Below are 16,605 nucleotides of genomic sequence, written 5' to 3' on the forward strand. Positions count from 1 at the left end.
AGCTTCTCACCCTATCTCTAAGGGAGAGCCCAGACACCCTGCGGAGGAAACTCATTTCAGCCGCTTGTATTCGCGATCTCGTTCTTTCGGTCACTACCCAAAGCTCGTGACCATAGATGAGGGTAGGAACAAAGATCGACCGGTAAATCGAGAGCTTCGCTTTTTGGCTCAGCTCTCTCTTCACCACGACAGATCGGTACAGCGCCTGCTTCACTGCAGACGCTGCACCAATCCGCCTGTCGATCTCCCGCTCCATTTTTCCCTCATTCATGAACAAGACCCCGAGATACTAAAACTCTTCCACTTGGGGCAGGACATCTTCCCCGACCCGGAGAAGACACTCTACCCTTTTCCGGCTCAAGACCATGGCCTCGGATTTGGAGGCACTGATCATAATCCGGAAACAAGTCCGACTTACTGCGGCAAAGTTTGAAAATGGACCATTCATTGACAGTGCGTCTTATAATCCAGTGCGCCCTGTAGTGCGGAAAATACGGTAATAAATGTTGGGGTTTGGAGGGATTTAAAAAGCTATAAAAGTTTAAAAATTTATGTTAGAGCAGCAAAAATACATTAAGTCGACCAATTGTTTAGCTTAAACAGTGACTTTTTCAGCTATTAGGCTAATTTAGCTGTTTTTGATGTCTGCAAAAAGCTTCAAAATAAACTTGGGTAACAACTTTCATGAGACGAGACAGAAATGAGACGAGATTTTAACAATAATTTCAAAAAAGTTTAAGTTCGTTAGTCTCTTCATGCATACTTGCCAACATTTGGGAATGTCAATGTGGGACAACATAGCGTTGTCCCCTTTTCCTGAATTCTGATCGATTAATTTGAATTAAACACATATCATAGTTGCTTAAGATCAGAGCTCTCGAGTTTTGATCTTTCTCTCCATCCTCTCAGCTGTTATATTGTAAATACTGATCAGTAAACAGCTGTAACTTGTTATTTATGAGTAATTAGTAGCTTTAGCTAACCTGAACATTTCCAGGCCTCCTCTTTATGCTCAGACAGAACTTCCTGCTGTCTTTCAACCACTTTGAAAAGCTTTCTTTCATGCCTACATCTTTATCTTTCTGCCTCTCCATCTTTAGCTCTCTGTCATCAGATGACAACACAACTCACACAAAAATAATCGCGCTCCCGCGCGTGCTCGAGGGGGCATGCAGGAGCGCCACTGTGGACACAGAGTGGAGCGGGTCTCCTCTCTGCTGTGAGATTGACAGCTGTCAGTGCTTGGGGAAGTAGGCGGGGCTTACGGTATGCTGCAGAATGAGTGCTTTCTCACATTTAGCCGCCAAAGTCACTAGATTTGTCGCTAGTCGCTTTTAAAAAATGCTAGAGGGATCTTAAAAACTCGCTAAATATAGTGTTAAAGTGACAAAAAGGCTGTGTGCATGTGTTTTTTTTGCGTGAGAAATACAAAGTGTGGCGTGTGAGGGACAAATGCGGGACTTTTGGCTGTCCCGCACAGGGTGATGCGGGACAAGGGACAGGGGGGGCTAAATGTGGGACGGTTGGCAAGTATGCTTCATGCCCCAAAATGCTGCTTCAGATGTACTTGATCTTCTAACTCAGGGGTGTCAGACTCATTTTTATTTATTCCGTCTAATTGAACAGGAAGTCGCTGTGTTTATCTTTTTTTTCTAAACTCAGGTGAATTATCGAGAGGCTCAAACCTAATTTTCTCACCACGTGTGCTCGACGTTGAGTTCATTCTGTTTCGAATAAAAGTGCAACGGGGACACTTCGTCTCAGCACGTAGCTGCAGAGGCTACAGGAGGGCGGGGACAGCTTCAAAATTTTTGCACAAGTTCTTGTTCCACCCCTATTTATGAACATGTAATATGTTTAGTTTAAGCAGAAATTGTTAAAAATCTGCTTGACGGTAAGTTCACAGTTTTTTAATAAAATATACTGCTGTATTTCTCCTCACACAGCACATTTTCCCCGTCTGAGGCGTGCCGACATGTGCCGCTTTATAAAAACCTAAGCCTCTTGACTGCTTCCGGTCAGTCTGGGGGGGATTAGAGTTTTAAATCTGAGGGGGTGAAGATCACTGCATCTTGAGTCGAAAACAATCGCCATGACGTTCTGGTTAGCCGCTAACATTTAGCTTTGTTTTCTGTGAGCTCTGAGTTTAAGGCTTTAATCTATTTGTAGAAGAAGATCTGACCTGATGAAGCTTTAAGAGTTAAATGTCTGTTTTTCTGTTAGATAAGTTGCGGAGGAGCATGCCTAACCTGGTCAGAGCGCCCAGCCTTCCCAGTGTGCCCGTTCCCACGCCTCCCAGTGCTTCGTCGGCTTCGTCTGCTTCTTTGCTTCGCAACAGCCAGAGTTTTGATTCGTCCAGCGGGCTTTCCCGCCTGCAGTCCTCCAGTAAGACACCAGTTGGATCATTTCAGTTTTGTCCTGAAAAAAACAAAAACCTTAACGTCACCACCTCTCACCCGTCAGTCTCGCCTCCAGGCCAGCTTCAGAACAGGGTCCAGAGCGTGGGGAACTTCGCCTCGTTGTCACGGCAACCACTGAAGGCCACCGCCTACGTCAGCCCGACCATCAAGGGCTCAAGCTCCACCAGCCTCCAGTGTCTGAGTGGCGGCGGCGGCGGCGGCAGCGGGATCCCCCTCCTCAGTAAAGCGGCGGCCGTAGGCGGCACCTCCATCCCGACCGCGCCGCGCAGCAGCCTGCCGCGGCCCGCCTCCTTCGTGGGCGCCACAAGCTCTGCCCCCCGCAGCAAGCTGGCCCAACCGGCACGAAGGTAAAGTCCATTCATGAACGTTTTCTGTAAATGGATTAGAAACGAATCAATAACTCAGCTAGCATCGACGTGGCAGACGTAAACAACTTTTCTGTAAAGTCTGATAAAAACACAAAACTTCAGATTAAGTTCTGAAACACACTGATTGCTGCTCTGTTCGTTTGTTCTCATTCTTCAGTTTCCATCACAGGGTTTGTCTCAGTAATCCTCCTCATTCATAAAAACACGTGGCTCGATCAGGAATAATGAGCTATGACCTTTGGTAGCAACGTGGACAAAATCTGCACAAAAAACCAACTTTTCACATAGAAAGCTGGAGGATTTGGTGATAAAACCCAACCCTCCTCCGAGATCTTTAATGGCTTTGACACAGTGTCCGGACTTCTGTTTTTCTCCACACATCCAGACTCCCATTGACTTCCACTGTGTCCGTCCTCGTTCATACTCCTTTCTGTTATTGGCTCGTTTCCAGTTTCCTGACCCCTCCAAAGAGCTTGTCCACCTTCAGTGCCCTTCGAGACGGCGCCTGGAGAGACGGCTGCTACTGACGGGACGGACGTCCCGGAGAGCGAGCGGCGACGCCCCGCTGGTTGGGGTCGACTCGCTGCATCTCGGCGCCAACTTGGAGACTCTGAAAGGGGAGGTGGGGGGGGTTCGACCCCAAAAGACGACCTTAAATCTGAGATCCTGCGTAGAATAAGTCGGCTGCTTCCTTCGAGCGAACCAGCCTCTCAGATTCTACGCAGAGTTTCTTCGGAGAAGGCGGGTATTTATTTATTTATTTTTTTCTTCCAAACCGGCGGCGGCTTCACGATCTGTGAGTTGACGTGCCAAATGTGAGCCGTTTCCTGCGATATCAACCAGCAACGAGGGCTGCCAGTTTTTTGTTTTTTTTTTAAATGAAACGAATCGCCGATACTGTTTTTATTCCTGTATTTAAATTAAATGTCGACTAACCAGGCGTGTTCGCTGACGATAACGAGCGCCAGTGATGCTGCTAAAGTTTCATTAATCCCCTCTTAGTTTGGGCACATTTTATCTAATTTTTATTAATAATATTTATGTACAAATCTCACTGTGCATATATTTATATATATTTACGGATTGATGCACTATTTAATTTTTAATGGAAATATCTGACTAACACTTCAACTGTTCTCTGCACTTTGTACTAATCTGTTTTTGTTTACTGATGTTTGCACTTTTCACACCTGGATTTATAAAGAAACAAGTTTTTTTGTTTGTTCGACAGATCTCACATTTGTACACAACTTCATGTAACACCTGATATCACAGATGTTGTTTTTTTTAATGAATGCTAAAAGGTACACGTCTTTCACAATCTTGACATGTTTTGTTACTGTGATGAAAGGAGAAGCATTTTAATAAAAGTGACTAAATTCAGTCTATCCGCCTTGTTTGTCAACTCTGTCCTGGAAGGTTTTCCTGGCGCCATCTAGTGGTCAAATGATTCATGACTCCAAGACTTGACAGGACAAAACAGTAAATTTTTTTTGATTTGTGCAAATAAATAAACCTTAATTGTAATATTTAACCAACTTTTTAAATATTTACCATTAATGTCCTGTGAAATCATAAAGTTCTGTTGTTATCATTAGTTTTTAGTACACTGTAGAGGTAGATCCATGAGTAAAATTGTGTATTGTTCTAATTTTATTGCATCATTTTTAAAGAAAACTCTTTAAAATAAGTTCTTGTGTATTTTTCTTTCTCATGAGGAGGCGACACTGGCTCATACCTTGAGTTTATATTGTTTTTATTCAGAGAATAATGCTTAAATTAACTTTCAGTGACTCTTATTTAACAAAAAACATCTAAAAATTAAGTTAAAAAACAGCCAATGCGCGAAGAAAAATGGTAAAAAGAACATTAAAAAGCTTGAACTATTGCTCGAAGTTTTCAAAAATTACAATAACCAATGAATAATTAAATAATTTTGGTAATAAAATAAATGTTATAGGTATTTTAATTTAAATTAAGACTCTTAAGCATTGAACAGTTGTAGAAAAACTGGTGTTGACACCACCTTGTGATCAACTTTCCAATATCTTTATTTGTTTTATAAGATAAAAGAAATAAACTTATTCTAAATTATAATAAGATTTTTGAAAAAAACAACACTGTTTAAAATTTGAGTTTCCTGTAAAACAAAGAAATAAGCAATAGGAATTAAACCATCTCGAATCACACTCCATACCAGTAGGTGGCGATAATGTACACCTCAAGTTGTTTGCCAACCGCCATTAAACGCCATAAGAAGAAGAAGAAGAGACTGACAGAGAACTGGACCAATCAGAATTCGACACGTCACGCGTTGAGTCCCTCCTCTTACGCTCATAGCAATTATCGACACCGCGGCTGCGGTTATAACCTGAATGATCTGGCGTTTCTGTGATTTTTAAAAAGCAGCAGCAAACAAAAAGGTAAGCGTCACAGGTAATGGGTGAAAATGCAGCTTCCGGTTTTTAACCGAGGCTTCTCTGACACCCTCGGTGTATGACCTGCAGTGGCTAACAGTGGCTAGCATTTAAGCTAGTTAGCCGTTAGCTTTCAACTTTGTATGGACCTTGTCATTCAGCCTTCCTTAGCAGCTGCGAAGGGAGCAGAAGCGGAATCGAGCGCTTGTTGTTAGTCCAAATGGAGCGGTTTGGTAGAAAATATAAACATATATACATAAAATAATAAACGGAAAAGGTTCACACGCTAATTTAATAACGCTAGCCGTGAATAAAACACCTGTACGAGCGGCTCTGCTGCAGCTGTTTCATTCACCCCGAAAAAGAAAACGTTTGGAAAATTACGAGTTTGGGACAATATTACAAGCCTGCATTGACTTTAAATAGCGAGCTGTGTTTATTAAGCGTGGATAATAACTTAACGACTGAGAGTAATCGACTATTCTCCATCCTGAACAAATCCTGAAATTTCTCCAGTGTGGAGATTATTTTAGCTGCTTACCTGGTCGGAAGTTGTGTTTTCCAGGTTTGTGGCTCTCTGGAACCCAAATATATCAATTAATTTTGTTCCTGCCCCAGAATTCAGCTCTTCAAGTGATATTTATGCAAAACTGGTGACCTTAGCAGAGGTCACGACCTCTTACATTGATCAGTCACACACACACACACATGTATGTATATATATATATATATATATATATATATATATATATATATATGAGAGAGAGAGAGAAACCAAGTACAGTGACTTTAAAAGCAATCACAACGATTTTGCTGACGATGGAAGAAAACATTTTTGTGTTTCTCGTCCCCAGACCGTCACCACCATCATGGCTTCTCGAGCGGGTCCGAGAGCAACCGGCACCGATGGCAGTGACTTTCAGCACAGGGAGCGGGTCGCCTCTCACTACCAGATGAGGTCCGTTCAGTCAACAACCATTGCTCCTAATTTCTTTGTAATTTGTTTGCTTTTCGTGACTCTGTTTCCTTTTCCCCCTTTGATTTGATCCAGTGTAGCTTTGAAGTCTGAAATCCGTAAACTCAACATCGTTCATGTGCTGATCTGGGTGCTGATGGCTGCTCAGGTGAGGGTGTGTTTTGAGTTAAATGGGTTTTATTCAGCTAAAAAAGAAAGGTCAGTCTTCAAATATTATCTATTTTGTTTCAGGTGACGGTGAGCCAACTGAGTCTCGTCTCTCACAAGGTGGTGGCCTCTCCTTACCAGTGGGAGTACCCCTACCTCCTGAGCCTAATCCCCACGGTCTTCAGTTTCCTGGCGTTGCCTCGCAACAACATCAGCTACCTGGTCATCTCCATGATCAGCGCTGGGCTCTTCTGCGTGGCGCCGCTGATCTACGGCGGCATGGAGATGTTCCCCGTGGCCCAGCAGCTTTATCGCCACGGCAAAGCGTACCGCTTCATCTTCGGCTTCTCCGCCGTGTCGGTGATGTACCTCGTGATCATCATCGCCGTGCAGGTGCACGCCTGGCAGATTTACTACAGCAAGAAGCTGCTGGACCAGTGGTTCACCAGCACGCAGGAGAAGAAGAAGAAATAAACTGAAGAGGATGTCCCAGCAGCTTGAACAAAGAGAGCTGTCTAAACAGTTAAGAGAAGAGACTCAGACTCAGAGGAGCTCATTTTTTCTATATTTATATATTTGTCAGTGATAATTTTATTGTTTGGAAAAAAACAAAAAAATCAGTCTTTGGACAGCCTGTAATTGTTGCCTTCACTCTGTACATGAGTTTTCCTGCCATTTCATCATTAACAACTTGCCAAGTGCAACTGTTTTTGTTTGAGACTCATTATTTTGGTTACAAACTGTGAAAGAAAAGAAGGAAAAACTGACATTTAGACGCATCAAGAAGAAGAATCAATGACGGACTTCATTTACCAACTTGGTTTGTTACCATCACCTTTTAATGTGCAATACAGTCACTAAAACATCATCAATGCAACGTACATTTTGAAATAAAACACATTTAACTGATTACTCAAAATCCCACAACCTCTGACTTTATCATCTTGGTTTAAAACCACAGAAATTTTACATCCCTTTAAAAATAGAACAAAGTCAAACACTTGAAATTTCAAACAATAAAACACCCAAAAAATCTAAACTATTAACAGGCTATAGATAATAATCACCACATATCAATGCCCAGCAATCAATACAAAAAAACATGGGTCTGTACCACAAAGCAGGTTTAATTTATCCTGATTATCTTATTTGGTTCAACTAATCCTAATATTAGGGATTCATAAAGCTGTTAATTTGTTTTTATCTAAAGTCTTCATTTCCTGTCGGTCACTTCCTGTTTGCCTGTGTGTTTGAGGCAAAGAAAAATCTAAAAATATGCAAGTTTTTGTCGCTCACGCCTTATTTTGCACTGAAACGCTGTTTTTTTTAGCACTCTTTACATCGAAATAAGAACAAAAGTTAAAACAATTCAAACGTGAGGTGGCTTATCACAAAAGTTCAGATAATGTTTTTTTAGCTGATTCTCCAGTATGATGTGCTGAACAATCACCAAAAACAGCCGAAAACTAAAAGGAGTCATTTGTTCTTCTGTAATTTCTAATTTTAAGCTGCTTTTCAGTAAAAAAAAATCAAACTTTTATAGATTTAATTGTGAAAATACAAGACTTCTTTTCCTGTCAGTGCAGCAGTTCCTTCGTTTTCCTGCTTGGTGCTACAGAGCCCAGGAAAGAAACTTCCTGTAAACATTACTTAGTAATGAACAAGTGGAAATGTTTCACTGAAACAACCAGCATCTGCCGTGTTCGGGCAAATAATATCGTTTTAAATCTGACTGTCTAACTGACAGTGTTCTGAAAAGTTTACTTAAACGTGAACGTCTTTCCCCTTCAGGATCTGCCGCACCTGGAAACAAAGAGAAAACAAAGCTGCGGGTTAGTTATTTATTTTACAAAAATCTCTTCCTTTATGTTTTCCAGCCGAAGCTTTTCTTCCTCGTTACGGTAAAGCGACCCCGCAGCCCGATCTCCACCCAAAAAGCCCCATTCAGGCCTCGTTTCTTTCAGCTGAACAGATTCTGGCTCATGTTACAGCCGAAGAGCTATAATGACTGGAAAAATAACAAATAGAAACTTAAAACTACGAAAAATAAAAGCCACACCTCGAGGGTAAACGTCAAAGCTTCCACCAGTACGGCTTCTATAATTTCCTGTTTTTTGATATTTTCCACAAAGGTACAAAAATTCAAATAAGCCGCGAATGTTAGACGAACTGAAGCAAAACTGATCCCACTTTTGACTGGATTTCTTCCTCACACAACCAAAAGGTTTTTTGTTATTTACTGTGCAGTGAATACACGGCCTCTGTGAAAAATTTGCAAAGTCACGGGCTGTGTGTGAACGTGTCAAAAGGACAAAACTCACCTTTTCACCCACGGGGCCCTCGGGCACCAGCTGACAGGGCAGCTCATTTTCATAATTTCTCGCCCCCGGATCGGCGCCTTTCCTCATCAGCAGCTTCACGGCCTCCACTTGACCTTTGTAGCTTTGCAAAGAGCTGACGATGTGCAGGGCCGTGTTGCCGCTGAAAGTCTGAAACCAACGAGGAGAACGTTTGGGATTCGCCGCGCTTCCTACCCTTTGAGTTTGCGACGCGCTTCATTACGGACAAAGATACAAACCTTGACGTTCACAAGGGCCAGGGATGTTGGCTGCTGGAGAAAGATGTTAAGCAGCTCCAGGTTCGCGTCCTCAGAAGCCATGTGAATGCAAGTTCGTCCGCTCTTTAGATCCTTCAGACAAGAAATTCATACAGAAAGAAAGAAAAGTCATTTTTGCAGCCAGCAATGGCCAGAACACATCTGGTTGGGGTTCTTTTGTTGTATCGGTTAACTTTGACCCATAGGAGGTGCCCTAATGCAAAAATCTACATTTTAGCCAATAATGACCAGAAGAAAACTGATAGGAAGCGCCCATGTGCAAAAACCTCAATTTTAGGCGACAACAACCAGAACAAAACCCGTCCGATAACTGTTCATCTGTAACAGTTTTCTTTTGTCTGACGGGATGCGCTCGTGTCAAAAACGTTGTCGATTTAGCCGCCGACGACCTAATCCAGAACAAAATCACATCCTGTGATTGTTCGGTAGTTCAGACAGCTACCTCTGTCCTGTGGCGAGCGCTCATGTTTGAGAATGTGGTAAGTTTAACCAACAGTGATCAAAATTAAACACATCTGGAAACCGTTTGGTTGCTGCAACAGTTATCTGCTGTAAATTTAGCTGACAAAGACCAGAACTAAATGCATTCGGTAACCACTGGGTAGTTGTAGCAATTACCTTTGTCCCATAGATTGTGCTCATGTGCACAAACGTTGTAAATTTAGCCAACAGTGACCGGAACAAAAGATATCTGGTAATCATTCGATAGTTTAAACCAGGGGTGTCCAATCCTGGTCCTCGAGGGCCACCATCCTGCATGTTTTCCTTGTTTCTCTGCTACAACACACCTGATTTGAATCAATGGGTGACTAACAGGCTTCTGCAGAACATGAAGAGGTGATTTAACCACTGAATTAGGTGTGTTGGAGTAGAGAAACAAGTAAAACATGCAGGATGGTGGCCCTCAAGGACCAAGGTTGGAGACCCCTGGTTTAAACAGTTACCTTTGTCCTGTAGCGGAAGCTCATGTGTAGGAATGTGGTAAATTTAACCAACAGTGACCAAAATTAAACATATCTGGTAATTGTCTGGTTGTTGCAACAGTTATCTTTGTCTTGTAGGAGGCGCCATGTGCAACAAACCTCAACGACCAGAACAAAACACATCTGGTTATCGTTCGGTACCTTTGACCCATAGGAGGCGCCCATGTGCATCAGAGTCCGAATGCACTCCACGTACATGCGCCTCTTGTGCGCCAGCTCCGACGTCATGTACGAACAGGGGTTTTCGAGCTTCCTCATCTCTTTGACGACAGCGTTGTGGGACAAAACCGCGACGTGAAGCGGAGTCAGACCTTCCAAATTTAAAGGAAAGGAAAAGAGAAGCAGGATTTTATCACCAAAGATCAAAATATGGGGGGTTTATTTAGGAGTTCACGATTAAAAACTTAAAATAAAACCCACCATCGTAATTGAACATTTCAACATCAGCCAATTGATCACTTCCTGTTACGGTTTTGTAGATGCTCTGTGGGGAATAAACACATTATTCTCATCTGGAATAAAGTCCAGGTTTACTTCTCCCTCTTTCACACGAAGGAGTCAAAGGTCTTCAGCACAGAAACATTGAATCAGCAATAAAATACTTTGAGTATTAAAAAAAAAAACGAGTTAAACATTAACGAGTCAGATAAGCCTGTGGCAAAAGTTGTTTTTCAAACTCAGGAGTCGAGCTTCCTCATAGCTCGGGCAAAACGTCGGTGCCAAGTGATCTAAACAAATAAAGTGTTCAACAAACAGGCGATGACACGAACCAGACGTGTCGGACCAGATAAACTCATGATGACATCAGCAGGTAAAGGGAAATAAAAAGTTTTAGGCTTTTCACTTCAAGTTTAGTCTCTTAAAGTTGAAAAGTTCTGGTTTGAGGAACCCTGTTGGACGAAATAAAATAACATGTTTGAATATCCTAAAGTCTAAGATTTTACAGTCTTTAAAGCTACAAAGACATTTAATTTGTTGTCAACAACATTTTTTCTGCCAGCTGGTTTCATTCAATCCAAATTTAATATTATTTTACTAGTGCAACAAAATGTTTTAATTTCTTTAAACAAAGACAGTAATGTGCAAAAACTTTAGTATAAAAAACATTTTTGTCAGAAATCTGAGTACTAAGAAGAAAACTAGACAGTAATTCAGAAAAAAAACTAAACATTGCAGCAATATTTAATATATTTCACAAAAATGTGAAACAGAATCCGGATAAATGCTTTGAAACATGCAGATATTTATAAGTTTCTAAATGGTGGTGGCTAATTTGAGGATTTTAGCTTAGAGGGGATCATCCAAGACTGTTAAAAGTGGAATTAAAATCATCAGTTTTGCTTTAAAAAAAAAAGACTGAAAGTCACGTTGTCCTATAAGTGAAACTGTGGCTTTGTGTCTTCCTGATAAGCTTCACACTCTGACCATCGGAGGTCAGAACGATTCTGTTCTGCTTGACAAAAAAATAAAAATCAACGAGCCGTGTCTTCCTGTTTCACCTATCTTCTTGCCACGACAGAGGCATCTTTCTAAGAGTAGAAACAACACCTCAGTCGCGTAAAAAAGGCTCGATAAGTGTGTCGTAGCTCAGCTTCTCAAAGGAAACAAGGGAATCGAATGTGGCGTTCCTCAGGGAAGCTGTCTCGGACATCTGAAGTTGTCAATTATGGGCATAAAATACAATATAATCATTATTATGTGATGTTTGTTTCTGTTTCTTTATGATGTCATCTGTAAAACTAAATAAATAAAGCTTATTTGTGATCTTAAATTTGAAACTAGTGTGCAACATGCTAACGAAGGTTCAGTAAATGACGCGTAGCGTGACAGCGAGGTTTTACCTGCAGACTGTGGAAGTAGCCTTTCTCTGCGCACACATGCAGAGGAGAGCGACCCCACAGGTCCCGGATGTTGATCTGAGCACTGTGACTCAGGAGGTCACAGAGGATGAGGTGCTGGTTGGTGGCAGCCGCGATCTGGAGAGCCGTCTGCAGACAAATGCTGTGAGTCGCTTATTTACGTCTGACTGATGCACAAAACACAACCTCGAAACGTGTTTTTACCTGCCCGTTGTGTTCCTTCGTGTCCAGAGAGCCGCATCTGGCCATTTTTGCAGCGAGCACATAAGCGAGCGCCCGTCTGCCCTGAGCCACAGCAATGTGAAGAAATCTGAAAAGACGATTACAGTAAAGAGTTAACAAAGTCCAATTTCCCTCCATCGATTTCCTTAAAGAAAAAAAAGCCAAAAGTCTGCTTTTTGGTAAAAGTTGGTGGTCCCTTCCTACCAGTAAACAGGAACAAAAATAATAAACGTGGTTAATGAAAGACCAAAAACTTGCATTGTACTTAATATTGCACACTTTTGGAAGATTCTTTAATCAGGTTTTCTGGTAAACTTTAAAAATATAACAAAATCACTGTTAAAATTTGAAAAAAGGTGCCAAAATTACATTGTTCTAAAATTGCAGCTGAACAGAAAAATCCCTCTGAGGGCCACAGATGGCTCGCATGCCACACATTGGACAGCCCAATGTTAAATTCACCAGTGTGTTAATATTTTATTCTTTCACTTTAAGCCAAATTTTAGTGCTTTTGATTGTCTCATCATCATATAACTAACAGTATATTATCTTTAGATGGAGCTGTACATAAGTCTGAGAATTATAAGAATTGTCGTCTGTCAGGTTTTTTTGCATACTTTAACCCACAAATGTGAGTGCCATGTTGCTCAACTTAATTTTGCCTTTTAGTTAAAAAGCTTTCCACTTATTGTTTCAGTATGAATGCTGGCAGGCATCTGTATGAAGGGAATATTTTAAGGAGACGGTCTAACCTGCGAGGAAATTAACTGTGGTGTTCCTCAGGGAAGCTGTCTCATATGTTTGATGTTAGTTGTGGCGTCCGTTCTAATAAACTTATATAAAAATAAGGGATGTTGGGAGTCTCTATGATTAAAACTCAAAACAGATCTTGTTTTTTTGTAAGTCCCGCAGTGATGAGAGGGACGACTGTGTTCGTGACAAATGAGGCTCTTTCGATTGACTCAGGATAAACAGACTGATGCTTTTATTGGGCAGCAACCAAAACAAATGATGTCACACGCGTAGCGTGCATATTTCCTGCTCCATGCATCGCACAAGTCACGCATTAACTAGGCTTGCCTTGATACAAATCTCCCGTACGGTTTGTTCTGCGGCCAAGCCTAAAACGGAACAAAAACAACGGTGGCAGGGTGACACCAGGTAACTTCCTTAAAGGCGTGGAGCTTCGTTCTGACCTACCATTCAGCAGCTGCTTCACAAATGTCTTTCAAAACATGACGTACTCAGTCTAGAATGGCAATTCTTGGTGTTGATTTAAAAAAATAACTTGTTTTGGTTGAGCTTCATCTTATAGATAGCAGATAAGGGCCAATGAGATGGAAAAACAAAAGAAAAAGGAGGAAGTTTTTCTTATTTTTTTGTTCAATTTTGAGATTAAAGCCATAATAGCTTTCAAAATACTCTACACAGACTCATCAGGGTTTTTGAGCAGATTAAAGATTAGAGCTTTCCATTTTTCCAACCTTTTATTTGTCACATTTTCTCCTTTTCTGTAGCTTTAAAGTTTAGTTTCAGTTGATTAAATTGTTGCTTTATTTAATCCCGTCTGGCTGTTTGGTTCCCCCCTCTTGTTTAAATGTTATATTTGTTCATCCAGACTCACGTGTCACCATCCGAGTCCTGCATGTTCAGCTGCTCTGCCGTCAGACACTCAGCCTTTTTGGCCTCCTGTTGAATTTGCCAGTGAAACAGGGTCATCTTGAAGTCGGGCGCCGGAACATCCTGTCCCTGCAGAGCGGGGCACTGCATGGGAGGCTGAATGTGTTGCGTCGACACAAAGACGTTTTCAGGAACGTAAGGGGCGAAGGTGGCTGCGGCATTTGGGTTTACGAGAGCAGGGGGGCTCGGCATTTGAGGGCTCGCATCCTTGGGGACGTCGTCATATTTTGCAACTTTGAATCTGTGCTCAGGCTTCCATTGCTGAAAGAGAAATCAATTTGTACGCACGGATGAGCTCGTACACGAGAACGCAACAAGGAAATACAACTTTTAAAAGTCCCAACTAATCTGGAGCATTTCCACTCTGTTTCTTCAGTGGTTCTTCCTCATACCTTTGCCATCATTAAATCAGTTTCCTTCTTAAAAACACAAATACGCCCTGCAGCATTAAAAAAACATTGGCTCCTTGTGGAGATTCGTGTTCACAGCGACTAACCTGGCGTCTCAACATGAGCAGCTCTTTCACCGTGTTCTTTTTCTGCATTGAATAGATGGATACCGGCAGTTTGTCATTGGTAATCATACACCCTGAAAATAAATATAAATTATATTAAAACAATGGAACAAGATGTATGCACATTAAAAGCGTTTAAACGACCTTTTAGGAAACAAAAACTTAATTTCCTTACAGCCCATTTTCATTGTGGAGTTCCACAGGGTTCTATACTTGGGATACTAATAATCTAATTGAAAAGCACAATGGCTGAATATAGACATTAAAAGATATGCTTTATATTTTGAACATATAATATATATATATAAAACTGCAATTATGATCTAATCCTAAACAGTAAAATTTTGCACACAGATATAAAAAAACTCAATTTTTTTTAATTTTTCATGAACCCATGAGCTGTTTCAATAAATAAATGTATAAATGTATTTGCTGCAGCACCCTCCGCACCCATATTTCCCACAGTCTGGCTAATACTGTTTTTTAGAGTAAAAAGAAAAGTTAAAAACAGAGTTGCAGAGCTGAACAGCAGCTGAAAGTTACTAAATACGCTGAAATTGAGTTGTTAAAGCTGAAAGAAGCAGAACACGAGCTAAAATTAGCAAACGGTTCGCTAGAAGCAGCGAAACACTAGCTAGAAGCTAAAATGTCAAAGACTAGATAAAAGCTAAATTTAGCTGAATGGTGGTGAAATGTTAAAAGTATTAAAAGGCAAAAAGGCTAGTAAATAAAATAAAATGGCAACATAGTAGCTTTAAGTAGCAAGAGTATGGCTAAAAGCGGCAAAACGCTAGCTCAAAGTAAAAAGGAGCAGAACAGTAGCTAAAAGCTAAAAGCTAAAAGGGGCAAACGGCTAGCTAAAAACAAGAGCAAGTATGCTGAAGCAGATTTCATGGAAAAGGTTTTTGAAGGACCTGTGGGTAAACTATAAGTTATAGTTTGAAAAGTACAGAAATCAAAAGTCACAGCACCAACATCCTGAATGAGCTGAATGTTTTGAGATATGATCAGCTAAAACAGCACAAAGTAAGCTGAAGCGGTTAGGTTGGAAAAAATAAAAAAAAGAGGAAAACAAAAGTGTGAATGCTGAGAGACAGCTGATAAAACACTACCACTGGATTGTCATTATTGATAAAGTGAAGTTTAGCTGTTACAGTAAAAAAAATAAGACTAAAGTTGGCTTAAAAACCTTCAATTAGACAAACGCCAAAACCTAATTAAAGAGTTTAATTAAAGGGAGTGTGGGCTTCTTTGTTCTTGTCTCCTGAAAACAGCTTCGGGAAATCATTGCTCAGTCAGCTCAGGTCTGATTGTGAAACGTTTAAAGGCTAAAAAGCACAAACCGTCTTTATTGGGGCAGAAGTTGAAGTCTGCCGACAGAACCTGGCCTCTTTGGTCCAACATGCTCACCAAGGGAGACATTTATCGAGCGCCGCACCTGGAGGGCGACACCAAGCTGTCAGAAAAAGCTTTCAATAAACGGGCTTGTTGTGTTAATATTGTACAGCCTGGTTACCTGTTCTCCTCTCCGCCACAAATTAATTAAAAAAAAAAAAAAAAAAAAAAGAGGAACAACTGTCACGCAAAACGCCCCCACACCTGGAGCAACTTCCTCCTGACAGACAGGTGACTCAGGTGCCTGCGTGTCAAAATAAGAGCGTCTGGTTTGAGTGACTTCATGTGCAAATGTTCAGGTTATTAAATCAAACTCAAAGCAGCAGATGCACATTGGGAGATTAGTCATTAAAAATAAGCCATAAAGTCGTATCTCATTGTATCTAATTCGATGTTAGTTTATAAAACGCTGCTTCAGATACAGGTTCCAGATAAACAAATAAAGTGCAGGAGATCAGTTCATATGCAAATACATTTTACTGAACAATGCAAGCACTCAAACTGTCCACACATTCAAATTAACATAATTTCTAGTCAAAGATATTATATTTACCTAAAGTGTTTGTCTAAATAAAGCCCAGTTTTCAAATCATTTTTGCAAAATGTTTGTTTTAAAGCTTACCTGTTAATTAGGGCTTCGGTGTCGGAGAGCCAGCAGGTTGCAAATGAAAGAGCCAGAACTGAACAGCCTGGTTTTCTTGCTGTAAGCCACTCCTCCCTCTCTTAGCAGATCATATCTGTCGGGATTTTCCCCTCCAGGGCTGAAAAAAAAAAAGAAAAAGGCTCACCTGTATTCAAAACGCTGCAAGTGCGTTGCTGACATGGACCGAGGAGGAAGTAGGTCGTTGAAGTCAAAGGAAAAAACGAAGAATGAACCAACAGAGTTGGAGAAAACGGAGGCTCAAAGTCCTGCTCCTGAGTGGAAATGTTCCTAAAGGGGCAAAACTGTAACTGTGAAAGTTAATGAACAGCCACCGTCACGCACCGAGACACAAACACCTCATACA

The 16,605-nt window shown here is 41.1% G+C and overlaps 3 protein-coding genes across 6 annotated transcripts in view; 2 read left to right on the plus strand and 1 right to left on the minus strand.

Moving 5' to 3' along the window:
* The window catches only part of LOC108247997 (SLAIN motif-containing protein 1), a 13,625-nt gene extending 9,451 nt beyond the window's left edge, over positions 1–4,174 (plus strand). For 2 of the 3 annotated variants that reach the window (XM_025010633.2, XM_017436445.3), the window contains 3 exons: positions 2,224–2,385; positions 2,464–2,767; positions 3,240–4,174. In XM_025010633.2, coding sequence (XP_024866401.1) covers positions 2,224–2,385; positions 2,464–2,767; positions 3,240–3,315 — 542 coding nt within the window. In that variant the 3' untranslated portion in view covers positions 3,316–4,174. The remainder of the gene's footprint in view (positions 1–2,223; positions 2,386–2,463; positions 2,768–3,239) is intronic. The other variant, XM_037973975.1, reaches the window with a different exon arrangement.
* Positions 4,175–5,063: 889 nt separating this feature from the next.
* LOC108248007 (protein jagunal homolog 1-B) lies at positions 5,064–7,412 on the plus strand. 2 transcript variants are annotated; one of them, XM_017436458.3, is made up of 4 exons: positions 5,064–5,211; positions 6,060–6,163; positions 6,257–6,329; positions 6,413–7,412. In XM_017436458.3, the coding sequence occupies exons 2-4, from the start codon at positions 6,075–6,077 to the stop codon at positions 6,800–6,802; spliced, it is 552 nt and encodes a 183-aa protein (XP_017291947.1). In that variant the 5' UTR covers positions 5,064–5,211; positions 6,060–6,074; the 3' UTR covers positions 6,803–7,412. The 2 variants fall into 2 exon arrangements, with proteins under 2 accessions (XP_017291947.1, XP_037829910.1); XM_037973982.1 differs by lacking the exon at positions 5,064–5,211 and having other exon boundaries at positions 6,262–6,329.
* On the minus strand, positions 7,150–16,360 carry nfkbiz (nuclear factor of kappa light polypeptide gene enhancer in B-cells inhibitor, zeta). The gene is made up of 12 exons (XM_017436457.3): positions 16,221–16,360; positions 15,720–15,842; positions 15,547–15,641; positions 14,186–14,277; positions 13,634–13,950; positions 11,992–12,097; positions 11,770–11,916; positions 10,349–10,412; positions 10,070–10,239; positions 8,907–9,017; positions 8,650–8,817; positions 7,150–8,131 (listed from the first exon to the last, which is right to left on the minus strand). The coding sequence occupies exons 3-12, from the start codon at positions 15,623–15,625 to the stop codon at positions 8,093–8,095; spliced, it is 1,293 nt and encodes a 430-aa protein (XP_017291946.1). The 5' UTR covers positions 15,626–15,641; positions 15,720–15,842; positions 16,221–16,360; the 3' UTR covers positions 7,150–8,092.
* Positions 16,361–16,605: the final 245 nt, after the last annotated feature.

The sequence above is a fragment of the Kryptolebias marmoratus genome, linkage group LG23, assembly GCF_001649575.2.
Source record: "Kryptolebias marmoratus isolate JLee-2015 linkage group LG23, ASM164957v2, whole genome shotgun sequence".
NCBI lineage: Eukaryota > Metazoa > Chordata > Actinopteri > Cyprinodontiformes > Rivulidae > Kryptolebias > Kryptolebias marmoratus.